General features: G+C 38.4%; 1 protein-coding gene across 5 annotated transcripts in view; it reads right to left on the bottom strand.

Annotated features, from left to right (window-relative positions):
- The window catches only part of ncam2 (neural cell adhesion molecule 2), a 401448-nt gene that overhangs the window by 94309 nt on the left and 285767 nt on the right, over positions 1–21372 (bottom strand). For 4 of the 5 annotated variants that reach the window (XM_062975023.1, XM_008107637.3, XM_008107636.3 and 1 more), the window contains 3 exons: positions 20150–20337; positions 18271–18367; positions 8552–8725 (listed from right to left, as the gene is read on the bottom strand). In XM_062975023.1, coding sequence (XP_062831093.1) covers positions 8552–8725; positions 18271–18367; positions 20150–20337 — 459 coding nt within the window. Of the gene's footprint in view, positions 1–2379; positions 2639–8551; positions 8726–18270; positions 18368–20149; positions 20338–21372 lie in introns of all 5 variants that reach the window. The other variant, XR_010004200.1, reaches the window with a different exon arrangement.

Raw genomic sequence — 21372 nt, 5'->3', positions numbered from 1 at the left:
TTATATAAGCATTGAATGTTTGCCTGTTACTATGTTGGAAGCCGGCCTGAGTCCTCATGGGGAGATAGGGTGGGATCCAAATGAAGTTTTTATTATTAGTAGTAGTAGTATTAGGTCATTGTTAATACCATATTGTTTTTGTTGCCCCTACTTTTCCACTTACGGAGCTAGTTTTTTGTTTTTCTTTGAAATACGGTAAATATTGAAATACATTTTACCTACTGATGCCTTGATTAATGAAATTTTATTGGTATCTATTTTTATTTTGAAATTTACCCATAGCCATTGCATTTCCCACCCTCAGCTTATACTCGAGTCAATAAGTTATCCCAGTTTTTTGTGGTAAAATTAGGTGCCTTGGCTTAAATTCGGGTTGGCTTATACTAGAGTATATACGGTACATTATTCCAAAAGATGCTTTATGCATTCCTTACACGTGGATCTCCTGTTACACATACCCTACCCCCATCCCCCCTTCCCTCCTAGAACAACAATTCCAAATGATGCCATTGCATCGATTTAACTGTGTGGAAAGCCTGGTTCAAAGTGCTATATCTATCATAGCTTGAATTACATATAGAACCAGCCATTGAAGATTCAAAACTTGCTTACTATTTTTCAGTTTATTTTTTAAAAAAACTTTTAGGAATCAAATGTGGAAGAACGTGAATATTTGTGTCATAGACAATTCAGAATATGAAAACTCAGAAGTCAATACTGACGAATTGCATGCAATAAATCTCCAATAACTTCTAATATATTAAAAAAAACAGTACTGGTGTTTTCACTATATATCCCAAAATATCTTTTTTTAAAATTGAGAAACAGTCATTTGGCATGAAAGATGTGGTAACAGAAATTGTATTTCTATTAATATGGTGCACTCCTTCTGCGCTTGGAGCCTGGAGCAACATCAATACCAGAAAATTTCACCTTATGTCTGGAGGCTCTGTCGAACTGGCTACGTGCTAGTAGATTGAAGGTGAACCCGGCAAAGACTGAGATTCTCTGGCATGGCCGTTCAACTGGTCTGACCCACTTGCTACCCACCTTCGATGGTGCTGTCCTATCTCCTTCGCCCACCGCTAAGAGCCTGGGTGTCGTTTTAGATTCGCAGCTGACAATGGAAGCTCAGGTCGCTGCTGCCAGCAAACAGGCCTTTTTCCACCTACGACAAGCGAGGCAATTGGCACCCTATCTATCTGATGAGGCTCTGGCAACAGTCATTCATGCCACGGTCACATCTAGGCTGGACTATTGCAACGCCCTGTATGTTGGGCTTCCGATGTCCACGACCCGGAAGCTCCGTATTGTTCAAAATGCGGCAGCCAGGCTACTCACAAGAACACCCATGAAATGCCACATAACACCAGTGCTGCAGCATCTGCATTGGCTTCCAACTGATTATCGTGGTCTATATAAGATGCTAGTCCTGACTTTTAAAACTCTTTACGGCCAGGGCCCATCGTACCTTAGGGACCGTCTCTCCTTCTCCCATCATTGGAGGTCGCAACGACCATCCCAATGAGACTTACTCTATGTACCGGGTCCTAGAGAAGTGCACTTGGAGAGGACCAGGCGCCGAGCTTTTTCTGTTTCTGCCCCTGCCTTATGGAATGCCTTGCCGCCCTATATGAGAGCCATGCGTGAGTTGGGGCCTTTTACCCTCGCACTCAAGACCTGGCTCTTTACTAGAGCTTTTAATCTATTTTAATATTTTTAATCAATATTTGTATGTATGTATTTTTATCCTTTTTTATCTTGTAAATCGCCTAGAGCATCGTGGATGGAGGGCGATTAATAAGTAATTTAATGATGATGATGATGATGATTCTAATGTATAATGAAATGTTGTTTAGATATAATAAGAGTCTATGTGTTTTTATCTATCTCCACCATAGGTCCAAGAGCATGAAACATTTTTTAAAAAACACTTTTAATGGTGTGTGTGCTAAAGGGAAGTTACTGAATGTGCATACCATAGAATCATAGAGTTGAAAGAGACCACATGGGCTATCTAGTCCAACCCCCTGCCATGCATGTCATGCAAGTTTGCTTTAAAGGTTAATTAATTTAGCTATTTAACATATATTTGTAGCTTGCAATACTACATTGAGTTAGTAGGCCACCATGTAGAAGGTATCAAGCTCTTCATGAGTAAAAGTAGTAAATCTTGATTATCGGTCTAAATGGTTTCAGGTGGCACATCAGAAAGCTAGGATATTTAAAAACTTGGTTTGCTTTTTGAAAGAACCAAACAGGCACTGCTTCTGTAATCTGAGGGACCTTCCAGACAGACAAAAATGCAAAAGAAATTGGGATTTTAAATTCCACTTTATCTTGAGATGTAAGGGGGGGGGGGGGGCTCCAGATACTCACCTTGCTGATCTGAGATCAGAAGGAGTGGGCATTGATATTGCTGGCCTCCCTCTCCCTGCCCTCCATTTCTCTCTGCACTTACTGGAAGAAGACTGGACAAGGCCTGAAGAATCCCTGCCTCAATCCCCCCCCTCTTTTGAAAGAGCTAAAGGATGGCTTTGGGTAGGAGAGAGGGGATTTCTCTTCCAAGGCTCCTGTTGGATCTTCCATGGAGGAGGAACAAAGACAATGCCTGCTGGCCTGCATGGAAGGCTTAGTCCTGTAAGGTGAGGAGGAAAAGGAGGGCAGGAGGGGAAGGAAGGAAAACACAGGGATACATAGGCATGGAAAAATGTGCGTTTCTTAGGAAGAATTGGGTTTAAAGGCCTACTTTTAAACATGTGTTTTGCAGCCTTTAACCCTATTCCTCCTGCATTTTAGCTAAATGTCATTCAGCCCCCCCCCTTTTTAACCTGGTTTAACCTGAGTTATAATGCATGTGTGGAAGGGCCCTGGGTGAAACTGGTTGTGCCAGCTTTAAAAGGGTGGAGAGAAGAAGAGATATTTGGAACAGTGTGGTGATAGATTGGGGGGTGAAGTACCTTTTTGATGACCTCCATAGTCAGAAATCAGGAGCCTTTGCATGTGGTACAGGACACAAGAACATGGTGCATGATGGAGATGTGGTTTGAAGGTATTTAAGGCCTGGCTGAACCCTCATGTGCACAGTTCAAACTATTTCTTATATATTTCTTCATGATCAGACCACAAAAAGTAGAAGGAAAACAGGGAGAAATAAAGGCTGACTAGCCAAAATTTTATGAAGAGGTCTAGTCACAACATTATAGCATAATTTGGGACAAGTTGGGGTGGTAGGTATGAATCAGCCCTGCTACCTCCTTCAGGATTTGAGTGGTTTGGGTATAAATCTCACATACAGCCTGGGCAGTGAGGAATCAGATATGCTAATATGTACAGCAAGGAATCAAGTAATTGCAGCTTATTTCCATGTTGTTTTAATTTGAATCTGGGATATGCTGGTAGGCAGTGTAGGGGAAAAGACACAATCACAGCCCTCCTGGCTTGTGTCCTACTGAGTTTGAACCAGTGGTAAGTATTTTATTGCATAGGCTGGTTTTGAAACTGCAGCTGAGACCTGGTGATAAGTTACAAACATCCTTGGGTTGGGCTTTCTCTGGTCTTTGTACTAAGTATTAGCAGTGGGCACCCACTCTCATCCCATTCTCTTTTGTAGGCAGTCTTACTAATTCAGGATTGTTGGTTATATTCAGAGACATAACTATGTTGGCTTTTAATCTATGTTAATTTTATTAATATTTGTATGTGTGTATTTTTATCCTTTACAATTTTATCTTGTAAATCGCCTAGAGCATCGTGGATGGAGGGCGATTAATAAGTAATTAAATGATGATGATGATGATGATGATGATGATGATGATGATGATGATGATTAGTGAGGAACAACTGACTAGAGCAGTAGTTCCAAAACTTTTGCTCCCTAAAATTGTTTTTTGACTTCATCTACCAACATTGCTGACTAGGACTTCTGGGTGTTGAAGTTTGATATACCTAGAAGAACAAAGTTTGGAAGCCACTGGAAAAAAGTGATTTTTCATAGACAACATTCCCCATTTTGATATTTCTAACTGCTTTTATTTTTCCTTGTAGATAATTTGTCTATTTCCAAAATAAATGCAAGTAGTATCCACAAAGAAGTAAAAAAATACATTACCAAGCTGAACAGAATAAAAATGTTCTTCAGAAAGGCAAGAATGACCAAACCTAACCTTAACTTGCTTGTCAGTGAAAGTGCTAGATGGGGAAGAATGTACGTTATTCTATGAAATAATAGTAGCTGGTGAGAAAATGAAGGTTAGAAACTTGTAGCATAAAAGACTGCCATAGCTCCTCAGTGGGAGGTGTGATGAATGCCAGCAGGAAATAAGTGTGTTGTGTTAGAAGGGGATCTTTTAGACTGTATGAGAGAATGAATATGAACTTGCCAAACTATAGTTCCTTTTGGATAGCTAACCTTATTTTTTAATATTAAAATCAATTTCCAAAATTGTGAAACTCAAGACTTGAGACTCAGGAAAGAACAATCCCAGACTAATAGACTTAATGTTGTTGTTGTTGTTGTTAAGCATAGATGTTCATTTCTTAATGAACAACAGACAGAACTACCATGCCTGTTGCATTGTAGCAATCTGTTAATGACCGTTTCTGGAATAAATTTAAAGAGAATAAAGAGTTGGTTTTTTTTCTATACTGCAACTCGTTATTTAATATCTATAACTGAAAATGCTGAATTATTCATCTTTTAATAGATGTTGAATAGAATGTTTCATTTCCAAAGTTATATGGGGAAAATATACTGAATTTTTCACAGTACCATTCCACGTTTTATTTGCTTTAGGTTTTCCATAAATCAGAAATTACTTGAAAGGGTACAATAGCAATAATTCAACCTATAGTTAAACATCCCAAAGTGATGTGGAGGAATTATTCTGCAGAGCAAAATGTGGGGCCCTGTGTATGTATGTGTGTGCAAGCCTGCACAAATGCCTTGGTTTCTACACAGAAGACAAATTTCCTGTGCCCGAAACAGTGTTCTTCACGGAAAACCCATGTTTTGCCCTAAATATCGTTTGGGTGGTTGACTTTCAGATACCAAGAAAAATGTATGCAAAATTCTCACTAGACTATTATTCTACCCAATGCGATTTTCTAACTGCAGGGGAATCTGTTTCTTCACCAAGATGTGAATAAGTATGAATATTGCTTCCATCTGTAGAATATACTATCTCTTTCATTAAGAAATGAATTTGCTGTTAAGAATTGTAGGTTTCTGACATAATTTAAACACATAGAAAAATTGGGATTTTAATCACACAGGAAAACAAAACAAATACAAAAGCTTTCAACACCAGATAGGTAACTTGTTGAAGGCAATAGATATTGAGGTATTTAGAGAAAGTATGCCCATTCTCATTTTACTAGGTTGCATTTTGACTAGATATAAAGATAAAATACCAAAATAGGAAATTTCAAAGTTTCCTGCAGTCTTTTGGGAAGAAAGGATTTCTCTGAAAAGGAATCAGAGGAAAAAAATCACTATCAGAAAAAAAACACATTAGCTATTTATAATCTGGATTATATGGTAGCATAGAAGGGGCCTAAGACTGCAAGCCTACTTACACTTACTCAAATGTAAAAACCACTGGCATAAATATGGATGAATGAAAATTTCTGTATTGAAACTTGGTTGTATTGGATTATACTTTTGAATAACTGGATACACAAAGCAAAAATAATACCAAGAATGCCATCCTGCCCCTAAACCAGTGCCTGTCATCAGTGATGGACTGGATGAGGGCTAATAAGTTGTAATTAAATCCAGTCAAGACAGAGGTACTCCTGGTCAGTTGGAAGGTGGATCAGGGGATGAGGTTACAGCCTGTGTTGGATGGGGTCGCACTCCCCCTGAAGACACAGGTGAGGAGTCTGGGGGTACTCCTGGACTCATTGCTGACCCTGGAACCCCAGGTATCGGTGGTGGCCAGGAGTGCCTTTGTACAATTAAAAATTGTGTGACAGCTGTGCCCATACCTTGAGACACCCTATCTGGCCATGGTAGTCCATGCCTTAGTCACATCCTGCTTGGACTACTGCAATACTCTCTATGTGGGGCTGCCTTTAGAGATAGTTCAGAAGCTTCAACTGGTTCAGAGATCATCAGACAGATTACTAACAGGAGATCCATATAGGAGAGATCTACTCCCACGTTACGGCATCTCCACTAGTTGCCAGTCTGCTTCCAGGCTAAATACAAAGTGCTAGTCATTACCTTTAAAGCCCTAAATGGCTCAGGTCCAGGCTACTTGACCGATCACATCTCCTCTTACAAACCAGCCAGGGCACTGTGGTCAGAGGAGTAGGCCCTGCTCTAGGTCCCACCCCTATCTCAAGTACGGCTGGTGGGAATGAGAGAGAGGCCATGTCTGCCCCCCACCTCTGGAGCTCCCTCCTTAAAGAAATAAGGCTTGTCCTCTCCCTCCTCTCCTTCAAAAAACAACTAAAAACCTACATCTGCTCATTAGCATATGGAGAGGAGGAACATTAATTAATAAGAGACCACTTCCAGATCCTGATTGAGAACTATGCTGTATCTGGGTTCTGTTAGTCTATGTCAGTCCAATTTACCACCATAGGCTACATGATTCAGCCCACACAACTGTGTTGAACTTCAGCTGGCTTTTGTAAATTACTGTGAACATTTATTTAGATTTTGTCACTATATAATTTTTGTTTGATTCTGTCTGACTATATTGGTTTAATTTATCAAGGTTATGTTCAATTCACTGATATTTGATTTAATTTGATGTTAGGTTCTTAACACTGTTTTCATATGCAGGGTCTTGTTGGGATTTAATGCCAATCACTATCTGTTTTACAAAAGCATTGAATGTATCCAGTTGTTTGTTGGAATCTGTCCTGAGTCCCTTCGGGGAGATAGGGCAGAATAGAAATAAAGTTTTATTATTACTATTATAAAATGCTCTGTGACTGGCTACACAGGCACCTGAGCAGATGTTGTGTAATTGGTTGAAGAATTGCATTATTTTTGCATAATCAGTTGCACATCATCATTATAGAGCCTTTTAAAACAATAAAACTAAATAAAGTCTTGTTGGATATGTGCCTATTGTGAAAATGTTTAATGGAGTTGGGAAAGCATAATTCAAGTATTCAGACCACTGAACACCATGAGACTTACCAGTATATACTCGAGTAGAAGTTGACCCAAATATAAGCCGAGGCACATAATTTTATCACCAAAAACTGGGAAAACTTATTGACTCAAATATAAGCCTAGGGTGGGGAATGCAGCAGTTACTGGCAAATGTCAAAAATTGGGAGGAGGGAAATAGAGAAAGGAGGAGAAAGAAAAAAAGAAGGAAGAAAAATGAGGGGAGAAGAAAGGAAGAAAAAGAAGCAGGGGAGGAGGAATAAAGGAAAGAGAAGGGGAGCAAGAAAAAGGAAGAGGAAGGAAAAACAGGAGGAGAAGAAAGAAAAGAAGGAAGAAAGAGGAGGAGCAGAGGAAGAAAAACCAAGAGGAGGAGAGGAAGGAAGAAGAAAAAGCAGGAGGAGGAGGAATAGAGGAAGGAGGGGAAGGAGAGCAAGAAAAAAGAGAAAGAGAGGGAGGAAGAAAGAAAAAAAGGAGGAATAGACGAAGGAGGGGAAGAAGAGCAAGAAAACGAAGAGAAAGAGAGGGAGGAAGAAAGGAAGAAAAAGAAGGAGGAGGAGGAATAGAGGAAGGAGGGGAGGAAAAGTAAAAGAAAAAGAGGAGGAATAGAGGGGGAAAACGAAGAAGGGCGAACAGGCGTCCCCGGGTGTGGTTGTGAGTCAGAAGCGGAGAGGCATCCATCCCTCTAAGGTGTGGCTTGGGGGAGGCCGAGGCAGCGACCCCACAGAGGCCTGCATGAAGCAGGCGCTAAAAGGGGGCCTCAAAGTGACTCAGGAATGATTGCGCTGGGCAGGAGAATGAGTTCAAAGACCTCCACCTTTCCTCATGGAAATCCCTTTCTTTCTTTCTTTCTTTCTTTCTTTCTTTCTTTCTTTCTTTCTTTCTTTCTTTCTTTCTTTCTTTCTTTCTTTCCTTCCTTCCTTCCTTCCTTCCTTCCTTCCTTCCTTCCTTCCTTCCTCCCTCCCTCCCTCCCTCCCTCCCTCCCTCCCTCCCTCCCTCCCTCCTTCCTTCCTTCCTTCCTTCCTTCCTTCCTTCCTTCCTTCCTTCCTTCCTTCTTTGGCCACCATGTTTGGCTGAGCAAAGAGGAAGGACTGCAAACATCAATGGCTCCCCTTCAGCAATGCCAACCTTCCTCTCTCCCTCACCCGAGTATAAGCTGAGGGGGGCTTTTTCAGCATAAAATATTTGAGTGTCTACAGTACTTTTGAGCAGACATAAATTCGTTTACTTCATAGAACAATTAGAAATGATTGTAGATCTTTCTCATCACTACAAAATGTCTCAAAATTAGGGAGTTTTTATTTGTGTACATACTCCTCCTTATCTGAAATCATAAAAAGTATTTTCTTATGGGCAAATGCAACAAAATTAAACATTTCCTTCCATTTTTTCTGATTTAGCCCTAGTTTCCTTATGAAGACTCACTCTGAACTCCATGGGAAAGGACTACTTTCCATGTTTCGGAAGTGACTTCTTTCACATCCACTTGGTAATGATGAATTGGGACCCCTCCATGTGAATCTGGTTTATTGAAAGCGACCTTAGCAATACTCTGTGATACCTCCATTATCTTCACTCCATGTGGACTGGATGGTACATCTAGAAAATAGTAATAAATCAGTTAGAGAGTAGAAATAAAATAATGAAATGTTTAGAAGTACATACAGTGGAGTCTCACTTATCCAAGCCTCGCTTATCCAAGCCTCTGGATTATCCAAGCCATTTTTGTAGTCAATGTTTTCAATATATCGTGATATTTTGCTGCTAAATTCATAAATACAGTAATTACAACATAGCATTACTGTGTATTGAACTACTTTTTCTGTCAAATTTGTTGTATAACATGATGTTTTGGTGCTTAATTTGTAAAATCATAACCTAATTTGATGTTTAATAAGCTTTTCCTTAATACCTCCTTATTATCCAAGATATTCGCTTATCCAAGCTTCTGCCGGCCCGTTTAGCTTGGATAAGTGAGACTCTATTGTAATACTTTGTACAGCACCTTTGAAGAAAAATAAAATATGCAAATCATACTGATTCTATCTGTGTTATATAGTTGAAACTACAATGCAGTGATATAAAATGATACTCTATGGAAAATATAAAATCTATTGGCTTACCTGTAACTTTAGTTCTTTGGTCATCCATGAGCTTAGACAATAGTTCTTAGACATAACTCTAAATATAACATGCTAAAACAGAGTAGCTATTTGGCAAATAACCTGATCCCTCACTCTGCTGACATGATTGCACACACTAAGCATTCTAAGGACAAGCATAGCATGTTGAAAAAGAGGAAAGGAGAAAGGTTTTGTGAGTTCACACTTTACTACTTTAAGAACCACAATTACACATAAGCAACTTTTTACCTCTTCCCGGTTTCTTGGATTTACACAACTGATAGATTAGTTAGCTGACTTCCTTGATGGGGCTTCCACACATAGCTACGAGAAATCCACACCAAAATGGTTAAAGTAACCCAACTTATCACCTGTCATAGTCCCTACCTCATTCCACAACCCTGGGATTTTTGTTCCAGGGTGGCTACATGCTATCCAGATTGAAATTGGAATAATATGAAGCCACTCTGAAACCCCCAATTTACCCCCTAAAATTTACTGAAAAGGTCACTGGTTGCCATGGAGCCTCTCCTCCTATCATCATGATGCAACAAAATGACACATGAGGAGGTGCGAAGAGTGAGGAAGAAAATCCCTTCACAGGGCTGGGGAGGAAACATGGTTTGGACACCTCCGGTAAAAGTCCAACAATTTGGGCTATGTCAGGAAGCAACAAGACAGTGATTGCATGAAGGGATACAACAATAATTCACCAACCACTGAAACAGAAAAGGTTTCCCAACTTTATCTCTTTGACTGTTGCATTGAGGGTCCTTGGCATTGCCAGCCAATTCTAGATTATGTCTAGATTACCTGTGTCCAGTGCACAAGGGTAGTTAAACCAAACAAGACAGGTTATCATTAACATTCCAACTGAGCATTTTAAAGTATAGGGATTTTAGAATATTTTCATGGGAAATGGGCTATTTCTTATAATACTTTTAATCTTTATTATGAATATCCACACACACAAACTCTTTCTTTAGGAAGAAAATTAGGCATGGAAGTGTCTGGGCACTTACATGGCAGGAAGACACCATCATATCATATCATATCACCATCAATATATTATACTTTCCCTGTTAAAATCTTTTAAAAGGGTTGACCTGAGTGACACAACTCCACTAGCTCATTAAAAAAGTGTGGGTGACTGAGAAAATCCCAGCAGACTTCCAGGATGCCACCATCATCACCCTCTTCAAAAAAGGGGAAAGAACAGACTGCAGAAACTATTGAGATATCTCCCTTCTAACCACCGCTGGGAAAATCCTAGCAAAAATTCTTGCAAACCACCTTTTACCTGTCTCAGAAGACACCCTCCCAGAACGGCTTCCACCCCTCCAAAGGAACAGTGGACATGATCTTCACTGCACAACAGCTCCAAGACAAATGCAGGGACCAAAATCAAGCTCTGTATATGGCATTCATTGATCCTGCAAAGGCATTTGACACAGTAAATTACAGTGCTCTCTGGACCATCCTCTTAAAAATCGGATGCCCTGACAAATTTGTGAACATCCTGCAGCTCCTCCACGATGACATGATGGCAACAGTCTTGGACAGCAATGGCTCCCAAAGTCAACCATTTAAGGTGGAATCAGGTGTCAAACAGGGATGTGTTATTGTCCCAACCTTATTTTCCATCTTCATCACTATGATACCTCATCTTGTTGATGGGAAGCTTTCTACCAGAGTGGAAATAATCTATCAGACATACGGCAAGCTATTTAACCTCAGCAGACTGAAAGCCAAAATCAATATCACAATGATAATGTAGTCTGTACACATTCAGAAGAAGACATACTGCTGTTGCTCAATAACATAGTTGTTTCCGGCTCTTTGTGACCTCATGGACCAGCCTACGGCAGAGCTCCCTGCCGGCCATCGCCGCCCCCAGTTCCTTCAAGTTCCAGCCAGTCACTTCAAGGATACCGTCCATCCATCTTGCCCTTGGTCACCCTCTCTTCCTTTTTCCTTCCATTTCCCCCATCATGATTTTTTCTAAGCTTTCCTGTCTTCTCATGATGTGGCCAAAATACTTCATCCTTGCCTCTAGTATCCTTCCCTCCAGTGGAGGATGGACTGGTTGGATCTTCTTGCGGTCCAAGGTACTCTCAGGATGTCAAAAAGACATACAAGTGTTGTGGCTCAGCCATCGCGGCCTATAGTTCATCAAGAGTTGGATTTGGAAACAGACTATGCTAAGGATCCAGGCCCAGAATGAGGCCCCTTGGCCTTGCAACTGCCTGATATTATTACACAGGAGGATCCGATAATTGGAGAACATTCCGATGCCTCGGCAATTTTGCCTACACCAGATGGTGGTGTTCTGGGCGAAGATGGGTTTTTCAATCAGAGGGAGTGTTTTACGAGAGATAGGAGCAAGAAGGAGGGGGTTCGAAGAAGCAAGAGGTTAGCTCTGAGGCTCGATAATGACTGTTTCCCATGGGAAGTTTTGTGGGTCCTGCACTCCCTCAATCTCACAACCTTGGAATCTCCTTAAAAGTGTTCCCCTTTGTGTTCCTCATTGAGGTGTCAACTTTGCCTTTCCTCGGAAGAGGTTCCAGTATCCAGCTCCCAGCCTTGTCTCCTGTTTGGAAACTGAGCCAGGTTCCAGTTCCATGCAAGCTGCACCATGTAGACCTACTACTCCTAGTAGACCTCGCCTTGTTACCTTGCTTTCCTTGTTCCTGAGTCAAGACTGACTTTGCCTTGTATCCTGCCATCCTTGTTCCTGAGTCGAGACTGACTTTGCCTTGTTTATGTTGCTTTCCTTGTTCTGAGATGGGACTCATCAAGTGGATTACAGTTGCAGTTTGCAGCATTCGGTTCTTGGTTCTGGATTAAGAACTATCCTTGACTTATGGGTGAAACTATCGAGTTTCACTGGTGGATTACAATAAGGACATTGCTGAACTTGTTTGAAAATACTAAAGACTTTATATTAAGAACTACTTTTAATACTGACTTATTTTGTTAACTGCACATAGACATATATATGTTTTAATAAACTGTTTGTGTGTTATACTGGTTTCCTGTCTGTTTCTCAGAGTGCTCCCGCAGTCTTGGGGTGCAACAACAAGCCACTCTAAACACCTTTGCAGAAGCATACAAGAAGCTCTGCCTTTCATTGAACATTGTGAAAACCAATGTGCTTTTCCAGCCTTCACCAGTCAATCCCTCTGCAATGCCAGAAATAATGGTATAATGTTAGAATATGTTGACTATTTCATCTACCTTGGCATTCACCTCTCCACAAAAGTTAACATTGACACGGAATACAACACTGCCTGAGCTCTGCGAGTGCAGCATTTTTCTGAATGAAGCAGAGAGTGTTTGAGGATCTGGACATCCATAAAGATACCAAGGTGCTTGTTTATAAAGCTATTGTCCTACCAGTCCTGTTATACAGCTGCAAAATGTGGACTGTCTACAAATGTCACACTTAACTCCTGGAATGATTCTATCAGTGTTGGCACTGAACAATCATCCAAATCTCTTGGGAAGATAGGCGGACAAATGTCAGTGTATTGGGAGAAGAAAAGACCACCAGAATTGAAGCGATGCTCCTACGCCATCAACTCTGCTGGACTGGCCACATTGTCCTAATGCTCGATCACCGTCTCCCAAAGCAGTTACTATACTCCCTACTCAAGAGTGGAAAATGGAATGTTGGTGGACAGGAAAAAAGATTTAAAGATAGGTTTGAAACTAACCTTAAAAACTGTGGCATAGGCACTGGGAACTGGGGAGCCATGGCCCTTGAGCGCTCTAACTAGGGGTCAGCTGTGATCAGCAGTGCTGCAGAATTTGAAGAGGCCCGAAGGAAGGGTGAAAGGGAGAAATGTGCCAAGAGGAATGTGAGTCAAGCCAACCCTGACCAGGTCTGCCTTCTACCTAGAAACCAATGTCTTTTCTGTGGAAGAACATGTGGATCAAGAATAGGGTGCTAGAGTCACCTACGTAACCATTGCCAAGACACTACACTTAGTGGGCCATGATACTGGGACAACGAGGGATCGCCTAAGTAAGTAAGTAAGTAAGTAAGTAAGTAAGGATACTTTTACACAGACTTTTGTAATAATTGAACTTTGAACTCTCTGTATCCCTTTAATGGGCTTGGCAATAAACACATTTAAGAACGTTGTCCTAAACCATTGAACACACTCTTTTATCCACCATCCTTCTCCTCATCATCATCGTCTTCCATATTTTCATGGTATCTTTTTGTGTCCATAAAGATTTTACATATAAACAATCTTGACCATTATATCATATTCATTAGTGTCTTAATGATCTAATTAGCTAATTATACATAACAGAATACCTTCTCTCCTTTCTGAGGAATTTGCAACTCTAACAGGCTTCTGTGAAACACAGGCATTCAAAGGTTAATTAAGCTACTTATTAATTCTTTTTACTTAAGTGTATCTATTTTTCATTAGAACCTTATCAGTACCCACATAAATCAGCATTTTAGGGTAGCATATTGTAGCAGTCATCGGTCTTAGTTAATCGGGAGGATTTTCATAGACAATGGTATTTTCCTCTGGAGGGATACTGAAAAGCAGCCTGATAAGAATGCTGTCTGGGCTTCTTTTTATGTTTTTAATAGTCACACAACTAATTGGCTGAGCAATGAAAAAGAATCACAACCGAAGTATATACTTGATTTTAACTAACTGAAATTGAGACCTCAGGTAGGACAGGTAGGATCCCAGCCAGCCAGGGCATCAGGGCCTGCAGTGTTTCAGGACTTGCACTTTGACACAGATAATGCTGAGGATTATACTGACATTTCACCCTCCACGGAGGGGCCTTTAAAGCTGCAGGTGCCCGAAGATATTGGCTCTGGAGACTTACTAATTGGAGAAGATTCTTCTATTCCTCCTGTTCCTGTTTCACGTTTGCTTCAGCCTTGACAACCTTGCTGTCTTGTTTGCTACGAAGTATTCCCAGTGGATTGAACTCTGTTTCTGCAGGCCTTGTTTCCCTGTTTCAACTCATGGACACTTTGTTTTCTTTGGAGAGTTATCGAGTTCTCATTGTGGATTATAATATCGGACCTTTCCTTTTACCCATTTGGAACCACCATTGACTTTCCAAAAAGAACTATTCCTTACTCAGACTCTATACCTAACTTCCTTTGGTTTTATAATTGCTTTAATAAAGATATAGTGTGTTATATTGGCTCTTGTCTGGTTTTCGAGTGCTCACGCTGCCTTGGGGTGCAACAAGTACCTTATATTGGCTAATATACTGCTGCTCGCACAATGGATGCAGTGCGGGGGAGAGTAACTTAGTGCCCATTTGTGCACATAGAGATGGGATAGAGTAGGAGACTAAAAGAAATAGCATCGCAATTCAAGAATGCTCCATTAGGGACTGCTCACAGGTACATGATCCACTGATGTGATGCACAGAATTATTTATAATAACATTAATTAAGCAATTAATTCTATTGTAAAGAAGGCATACTAACATATCATAAATAGTTCAGTTATCTTGGCTTTCTTTCTAAGTCAAAACCATATTCTGATTATTTTGTAGTATTCCCCTTCTTGTGTCAGAGGAGAAGGAGATAAAGAAAAGTTCACAGAGAATTCTGTGGGTGGAAAATTAGGATAGAGCTTCACCCCCTCATTTGACTAGCAGGAGAGTTTTTCTTCTTCCACTTCTATTTAAGCATTACACCATTTCTCTATGTTCTTCGTAGAATTGTTCAACCCTTTAGCAATGGGTTAGGGAATAATGCATGGGATAAATTAGGGAGAAGTCAAAGATAGATCAAGGGCTATTCCAGTACCTATGGGAATGAATGTGACGATCAACTCCATTGAGTCTTTTGATGAGCAGGAACAAGATACTGCTATGGAGTGAATCAAATCCATCCCTCTACACATCCTTCTTTGTAGTTTGGCCTTTTAAAGGTCCCAATCACATTTGAAAGTGTTGTATGGCTTGTTTTTTTATTACTTTATTTTCCTTTAAAACATCATATGCTTTTAAAAATATTTTTTACTGTTATTTTTGCTTCTAATACTGGCCACTTTAAAATGTTAGAAAGGCATGGTAGAAATAACTCATTTATCAAAGTAACACAGAATTTTCAACCGTTTGACTTATTACATCATAAGCCACATAACTACATCAGGATGGAAAGAAATCGAATGACATTGTTCAAAACTGCTGACATTTCTTTTTATTCTGTATAATGACCTTCACTAATGATGGATTTTCAAACAGATCTTAATATATTTCAAAACATTGTTGTAGTATAGAATAAATGTTAAATTGCATGCCATGGTTGAAAGGTATTAATGTATTCTTAAACGTATCATCGTTTCTCTTACACAAAACTGCTGCATTAACAGGTATAAATACACATTGGCGGGCTGCACTATTGGTGAAATATTTGCTTGGCAAACAGTTTTTGTTGCTTTGAGAAAAGTTATTGAGTTGCATAACCTCTGCTCTACAACAAAACCACTCCTCCCCCTCCATCACCACTTCTACTTTAAAGAATGTATTAAGGGTCATTCTCATAAAACTGATAAAGAAAATGTTAATTGCTTATGAAAGAGACACAGTGACATTTAGGCAGCATAATCAACCTTTAAGAATTGCAGAACAATTAGAGTAAATGAAGTTGAAGGGGGGAAAGGCTGTATAGCCATCAACAGGCAACAGCCTGGCTTTGTAATGATACTAGTGCCTTGATCCATATAATTGGAATAAATTGACACAGTTCCAGTTCTAGAAGTCCTCACTTTATATCAGTTGACAATTCAAATTTTGTGTGGTTGTACAACACATGGCTAAAATAAGCTGCCTTGCTGAAAAGTGGACAAGAAACTGACTTGCTATATAACACCCCTAGTGGTATAAGCTGTGTATCATTTTATTGTTGTGTCTTGCACTTATTTGCTGTGTTACACAAAGAATACTGGGCAGTTCTTCAGAGCTTTGCCTCATAAATATTTGTTGAAATTCAAAAGTGATTTATTTATGTATAATTTATAAATAAATTATAAAATATATTAATGATCTTTATTAGGAATATCTTTTTACTCTTTATTATTTGTATGCATTCCAAGACATTATGCCAAGGCTTTATACTGTATTATAAAGCAATTGAACAGAGCACAACAATATTCTATTTAAAGCTATACAATTTGCAGTGCAATCTTAAAAACACTAACCTCAGAGAAAGCCTCAAGAGGCTAATGCATAAAAATGGGACTATACTGTTAAAAATGATCACTGTTAAATTTGAAGAATTGTGTTCTAACTATGCATAATTAATAATGGAAGAATACTCACAATTTTTCTCATCTCCAGTTAGAACAGATATTCTCCACAAATTTCATGGAATTTTTGATTGTTTTCTTTTTTTACAAATAAAGACTCATGTTCGGGAGGAACATTAATTTTTGTCTGAGATATCCTTGTTTGGGTACGCAAGAGTGAAATGGGCAAAGATTTGCATTCTAAACCATAACTCTTACAGCAATATGCATAAGGAACTATAATGTACAAGGCTGCTACAAGTAATACTGTAGGTGTAGACTTATGATAAACTTTTTAGCTCTTTACATGGGAACAGAAGAGGTGTGCATTTAAAACAGTGACAAGGAACCATAGGCCTTTAGTGGACTGGGGGGATAGTGGGAAAATAGTAGATAAAATGTTATTGGAAAATTGTCTAGTATCTTTTATTCCATTTTTGAAAGCAGAATGCCAACAGGTCCTCAAAAATGGGTGGCCTCACAGGTCACAATTTGTTCATTCTCTTTTTAAACCAACTTCTTTGGTAGTTATTTGCCTTTCTTCTTGGTAAAAGGCAGGATAGAAATGAGTGATGTAAATATCAAATATAAGGACATATTCCTTTAAGGGATGATTAATTTATAAGAAAAGGTACTTCAGTGGCACCTTTTTTTTTAATCTCACTTCCAAGAAAAAAGCTCCCATGAGATTCACAATTTCCTAAAAAACAAATGGTTTGGGCAGGTTCGAGTCTCTAGCTTAATCACATTATCCTTAATTAATTAAATACAGTAGAGTCTCACTTATTCAACACTCGCTTATCCAATGTTCTGGATTATCCAACGCATTTTTGTAGTCAATGTTTTCAATATATCATGATATTTTGGTGCTAAATTCGTAAATACAGTAATTATTACATAGCATTACTGTGTATTCAACTACTTTTTCTGTAAAATTTGTTGTATAACATGATGTTTTGGTGCTTCATTTGTAAAATCATAAGCTAATTTGATGTTTAATAGGCTTTTCCTTAATCTCTCCTTATAAACCAACATATTCGCTTATCCAATGTTCTGCTGGCCCGTTTATGTTGGATAAGCGAGATTCTACTGTACTAATAAATTAATCACAGATAAATATAATTTACTGTTTTTGTTTTGATTTTTTTTAAAAGACTCAACCTTGAATCCACAGTGATGGGGATAACCATCACAGTAGTTACTTGGACTTACAAACAACATGCATACTCCTGCATGATGAATACACAATGAATGGAATTGCACATCAGCAAGTAGTATTAAGATATTAAATGAAAATCAGAATCTTGGACATGATACAAATGGATAAGCTAACACAAAAAATAAGAGAGGGTAAAAATAAAACATACTGGACAAACTTCACAAAATTCTTGATAAAAAGAAGAATGGACTTCACAATAGACTTATCTACAATATAAAATGGTTTAAACGAAAAGAGACTAAGGGACGATCAACAAAAGAGAAAACTCCAAGGTCAAGATGGGAAGTCAACCAATTTTTTTTTCTTTTTTTCCTTTTTCTTTTCTTTCTTTCTTTTTTCCCCCTCCGGTTTTCTTTCTTCACCTATTTTCAGAACCCTTTCACCTCCCTCACTTTCCTATCAATATATTGTTCCACTGCTTTCGATGTATTATGTTTCTTTACAAAATGAAAGAAATATGAAAAAAGTTATTAAATGAAATCATTTTTTTTGAAGTAATACATATTTACTTACCAGCCAAAGCAAGGATATATTCTTGATATCGTGTCCCTATTCGGTTTGTGGCTGTGCAGTTGTATCGTCCAAAATCATTGTCAGAGGTGGGAGCGATCTGAGATAATGAATACACATTTTTATCCACTTTTATGTTTTTATGTGGATCACTATATAAAGCTGACTGCAGAAGAGTGCCTAGCTGAAAAGGCTCCCCATAAAGGTGTGCAAATTTCTGTTCTTTCTGATTTCTGTGCACATTTCCCTTCCTATGAGTGCATTCTCTTTTAGAGCATGAGGGTTTTTAAAAAAAATCCTGGGAGAATGTGCACATAGACCCTGCAATAGGAGCTAATAACTCTCGGAAGCCTTTGCAGGAATCAATATACTAAGGAAAATGTGATTATAAAGAAGGGAGAAAAGGAAAGCAAGAGAAAATTATTGGGTCTTTGTATGTATATATGTGTGTGCGAGAGAGAGAAGGGGGAGATGGATAGGTGAGAAATTGGGTTTTCAAAATCTGACCAAAAGCTGGCTTTGATGGGCCATTTTACTACATCCATGTTCTGTTTTCTAAACTACTGCAGTTTTAAAACCATTACTTCAGTCATGTCTTTAGGACATGTATCTCTCTCCCATGTAAAGACTGAATATTCCTCCCATGAAAAGGATATTACAAAATATTTTATAAAAATTGTTGAAAAATTGGTTTTTAAGTATCAAGAAAATCTTATTCAGGGAAGATTCTTCTGTGAAAAAAATACAAGTGGCTTTTGCGCACAAATAAAATGGAATTTTCTACACAGAAAATAATTATATCTAAAACATTTCTATATGGAAAATAAGTAACAGAAAATACAACTTTATGTGTAGAAAACAACATTTTGTTGTTTATTGCATATACTTTCAAAACACAAAATAAATGTCAAAGAGAACTGCAGGTGAAGCAAAGATAAAAATGAAACAATTATACATTCTTGCCTGCAAGAATGAAATTTACAAAGATTTTGGCCAATTTGCCAGTGCCTTCTGATGAAAAGCATGCCTATAAATCACTGCCATGCTCCACTGTGGGAACCATGTTTGCTGTGTTACCCACATTTCAATTTTTTTGGAGTACAACTATATTTCCTTTCAACAATGGCTTTCTTCTCACCACACTTCCAGAAAGCTCAATTTTCTCATGGATTGTTATTTCCAACTCAGCTGGGAATTTCTTTAGGTCCTTCAGAATTACCACTCAACTCTCAGGCTAATGTCCTCCTTCTGTGGTCACTGAATTTTGTGGATATTCTTCTCCAAGCAGAATTGCAGGTAAGCCATATTCTTGCAGTTTCATAATTATGTATTTAACAGTTCTTATGAAAATGTTCATAGTTTAAGATACATTTAAAAAAACAAAAACAAAAAACAATTCTATGTTTTTGTAAAACTTTGCCCAGAACTTGTTTTGCTTTTTCTCTTATCTTTATAGTACTGTCTGTTAAGCACTGTGTCCAAATTTTCTTAGAAATTCCAGAAATAGGTTAATTTAATCTGATCGCATGGCACTAGAAATTCACAGAATTATATTCTATTCAGCTATTCTTGTAACATTTTGAGGCAGTGGTACACATCAGTATTTATCTAGACGTATCCTAGCAAATGGGATAAATACTTATCATTATGCCAGTTGGTTTTGATTTGCTTAATTTTTGTACCACAATAAAATATATATATTCTCTCTTCACATAGTCTTTGTTGCCTCTTCCAACACTATGTTTCTAAGACACCATAATTACAAACTACTAAAATTAGGAAAATCTGTTAGTAATCTGAGTGACCTCAATTTTATTGGTAAAGAAAATATGACTTCCTTAAGGAGTAGGAAGTAAGTTAAAACTTCTATTAAAAATCTTACCTCTAAAATCAATCTGCTTCCAGCACTGTGCATCTTTAAATGAGTTGTGTTTCTTACAGGTAAAACCAATTTTCCTCTTCTCCAATGTATAGATGCCAATGGATTAGATAGAACATCACAGCTAATATTTATAGGATTTCCTTCCCAAGAATAATATATTGTTTGATTTGAAACAAAGATTGGAGCATCTGGAAAACATGAATATTATGAAATGTTATTGTTTTGTATTTATACAGTTCTATCTTACCCAATATATTATTGAATTCAATGTCATTGTACATGAATTCATTATTATAATGTTCTAGTCTACTTGCAAAATTATCTTTTTTCCTTTCCATGTTCTACTTTTAAATAAGCTAGACAAAAATAGTATTATGTGACATGACGTAAACCTGAATCTGGTTGCTTTGGTTAAAATAGGTATTTAAACGGAATGATCAAATAATTGAATCAATAGCTGAAATGACTGTGTGATGTTTACTGTGGAAGCATCACATTTAGCAGCAAATTATATTACTATGATTCTGGCATGTAAAAAACCTAGTATGACAGTTAAATAACAGTGTTGTCAGTAGTATGCAATATGTGAGGTAATTCAAAATGGAACAAATAAGCAAGTTTGTTGCAGAAAGAAATTGTGCTTCACACTTTTGCAGAGTTTGCAGAATTGATGATGCCAGTAAACATCAGCTTCACTATCACCATCTGGAAGAACTGTATACTTTGAATAATATTTGATGCTTTTGCAAAATGTTTTACTTTTAAAAATATGACCATAGACCTGTGTGACAAATGACATGATGGGGGAGGGCTATGGTGAGAAGTCAGGTAAGATAGCATCAGGCACAAATCACCATGATGCCAGTTGTGGGGGACAGACCAAGGCCGAAGTCCTTATTGCCATCTCTCAAAGCATCTTCAGATCTGTTCTCAGACCATGCTTTTCTCTTCAGTGTTGATTGCCTTCCCACTTCTTTCCATGGGTTTTTGCCTCCCCTACTCTGGATCTGGGTAACTTTGATGAATGGGTGGTGCTATTAAATATGCAGTCACTTGGTAGGACATGGGAATTGTTCTCTTTTGGGGAAGGGTTGGTCTCTGGAACTGCCTTTTAGGTCCTATGATGCATAGTGGGATGGGGACCTGGGGTGTTTGTTCTCATTTGAAATCCTGTGACTTGGTGCTCCTCAAATCTGCCTTTCAGTTGATGACCAGCCAGGGAG

The sequence above is a fragment of the Anolis carolinensis genome, chromosome 3, assembly GCF_035594765.1.
Source record: "Anolis carolinensis isolate JA03-04 chromosome 3, rAnoCar3.1.pri, whole genome shotgun sequence".
Taxonomy (NCBI): Eukaryota; Metazoa; Chordata; class Lepidosauria; order Squamata; family Dactyloidae; genus Anolis; species Anolis carolinensis.
This window is presented reverse-complemented; position numbering and strand designations above follow the sequence as displayed.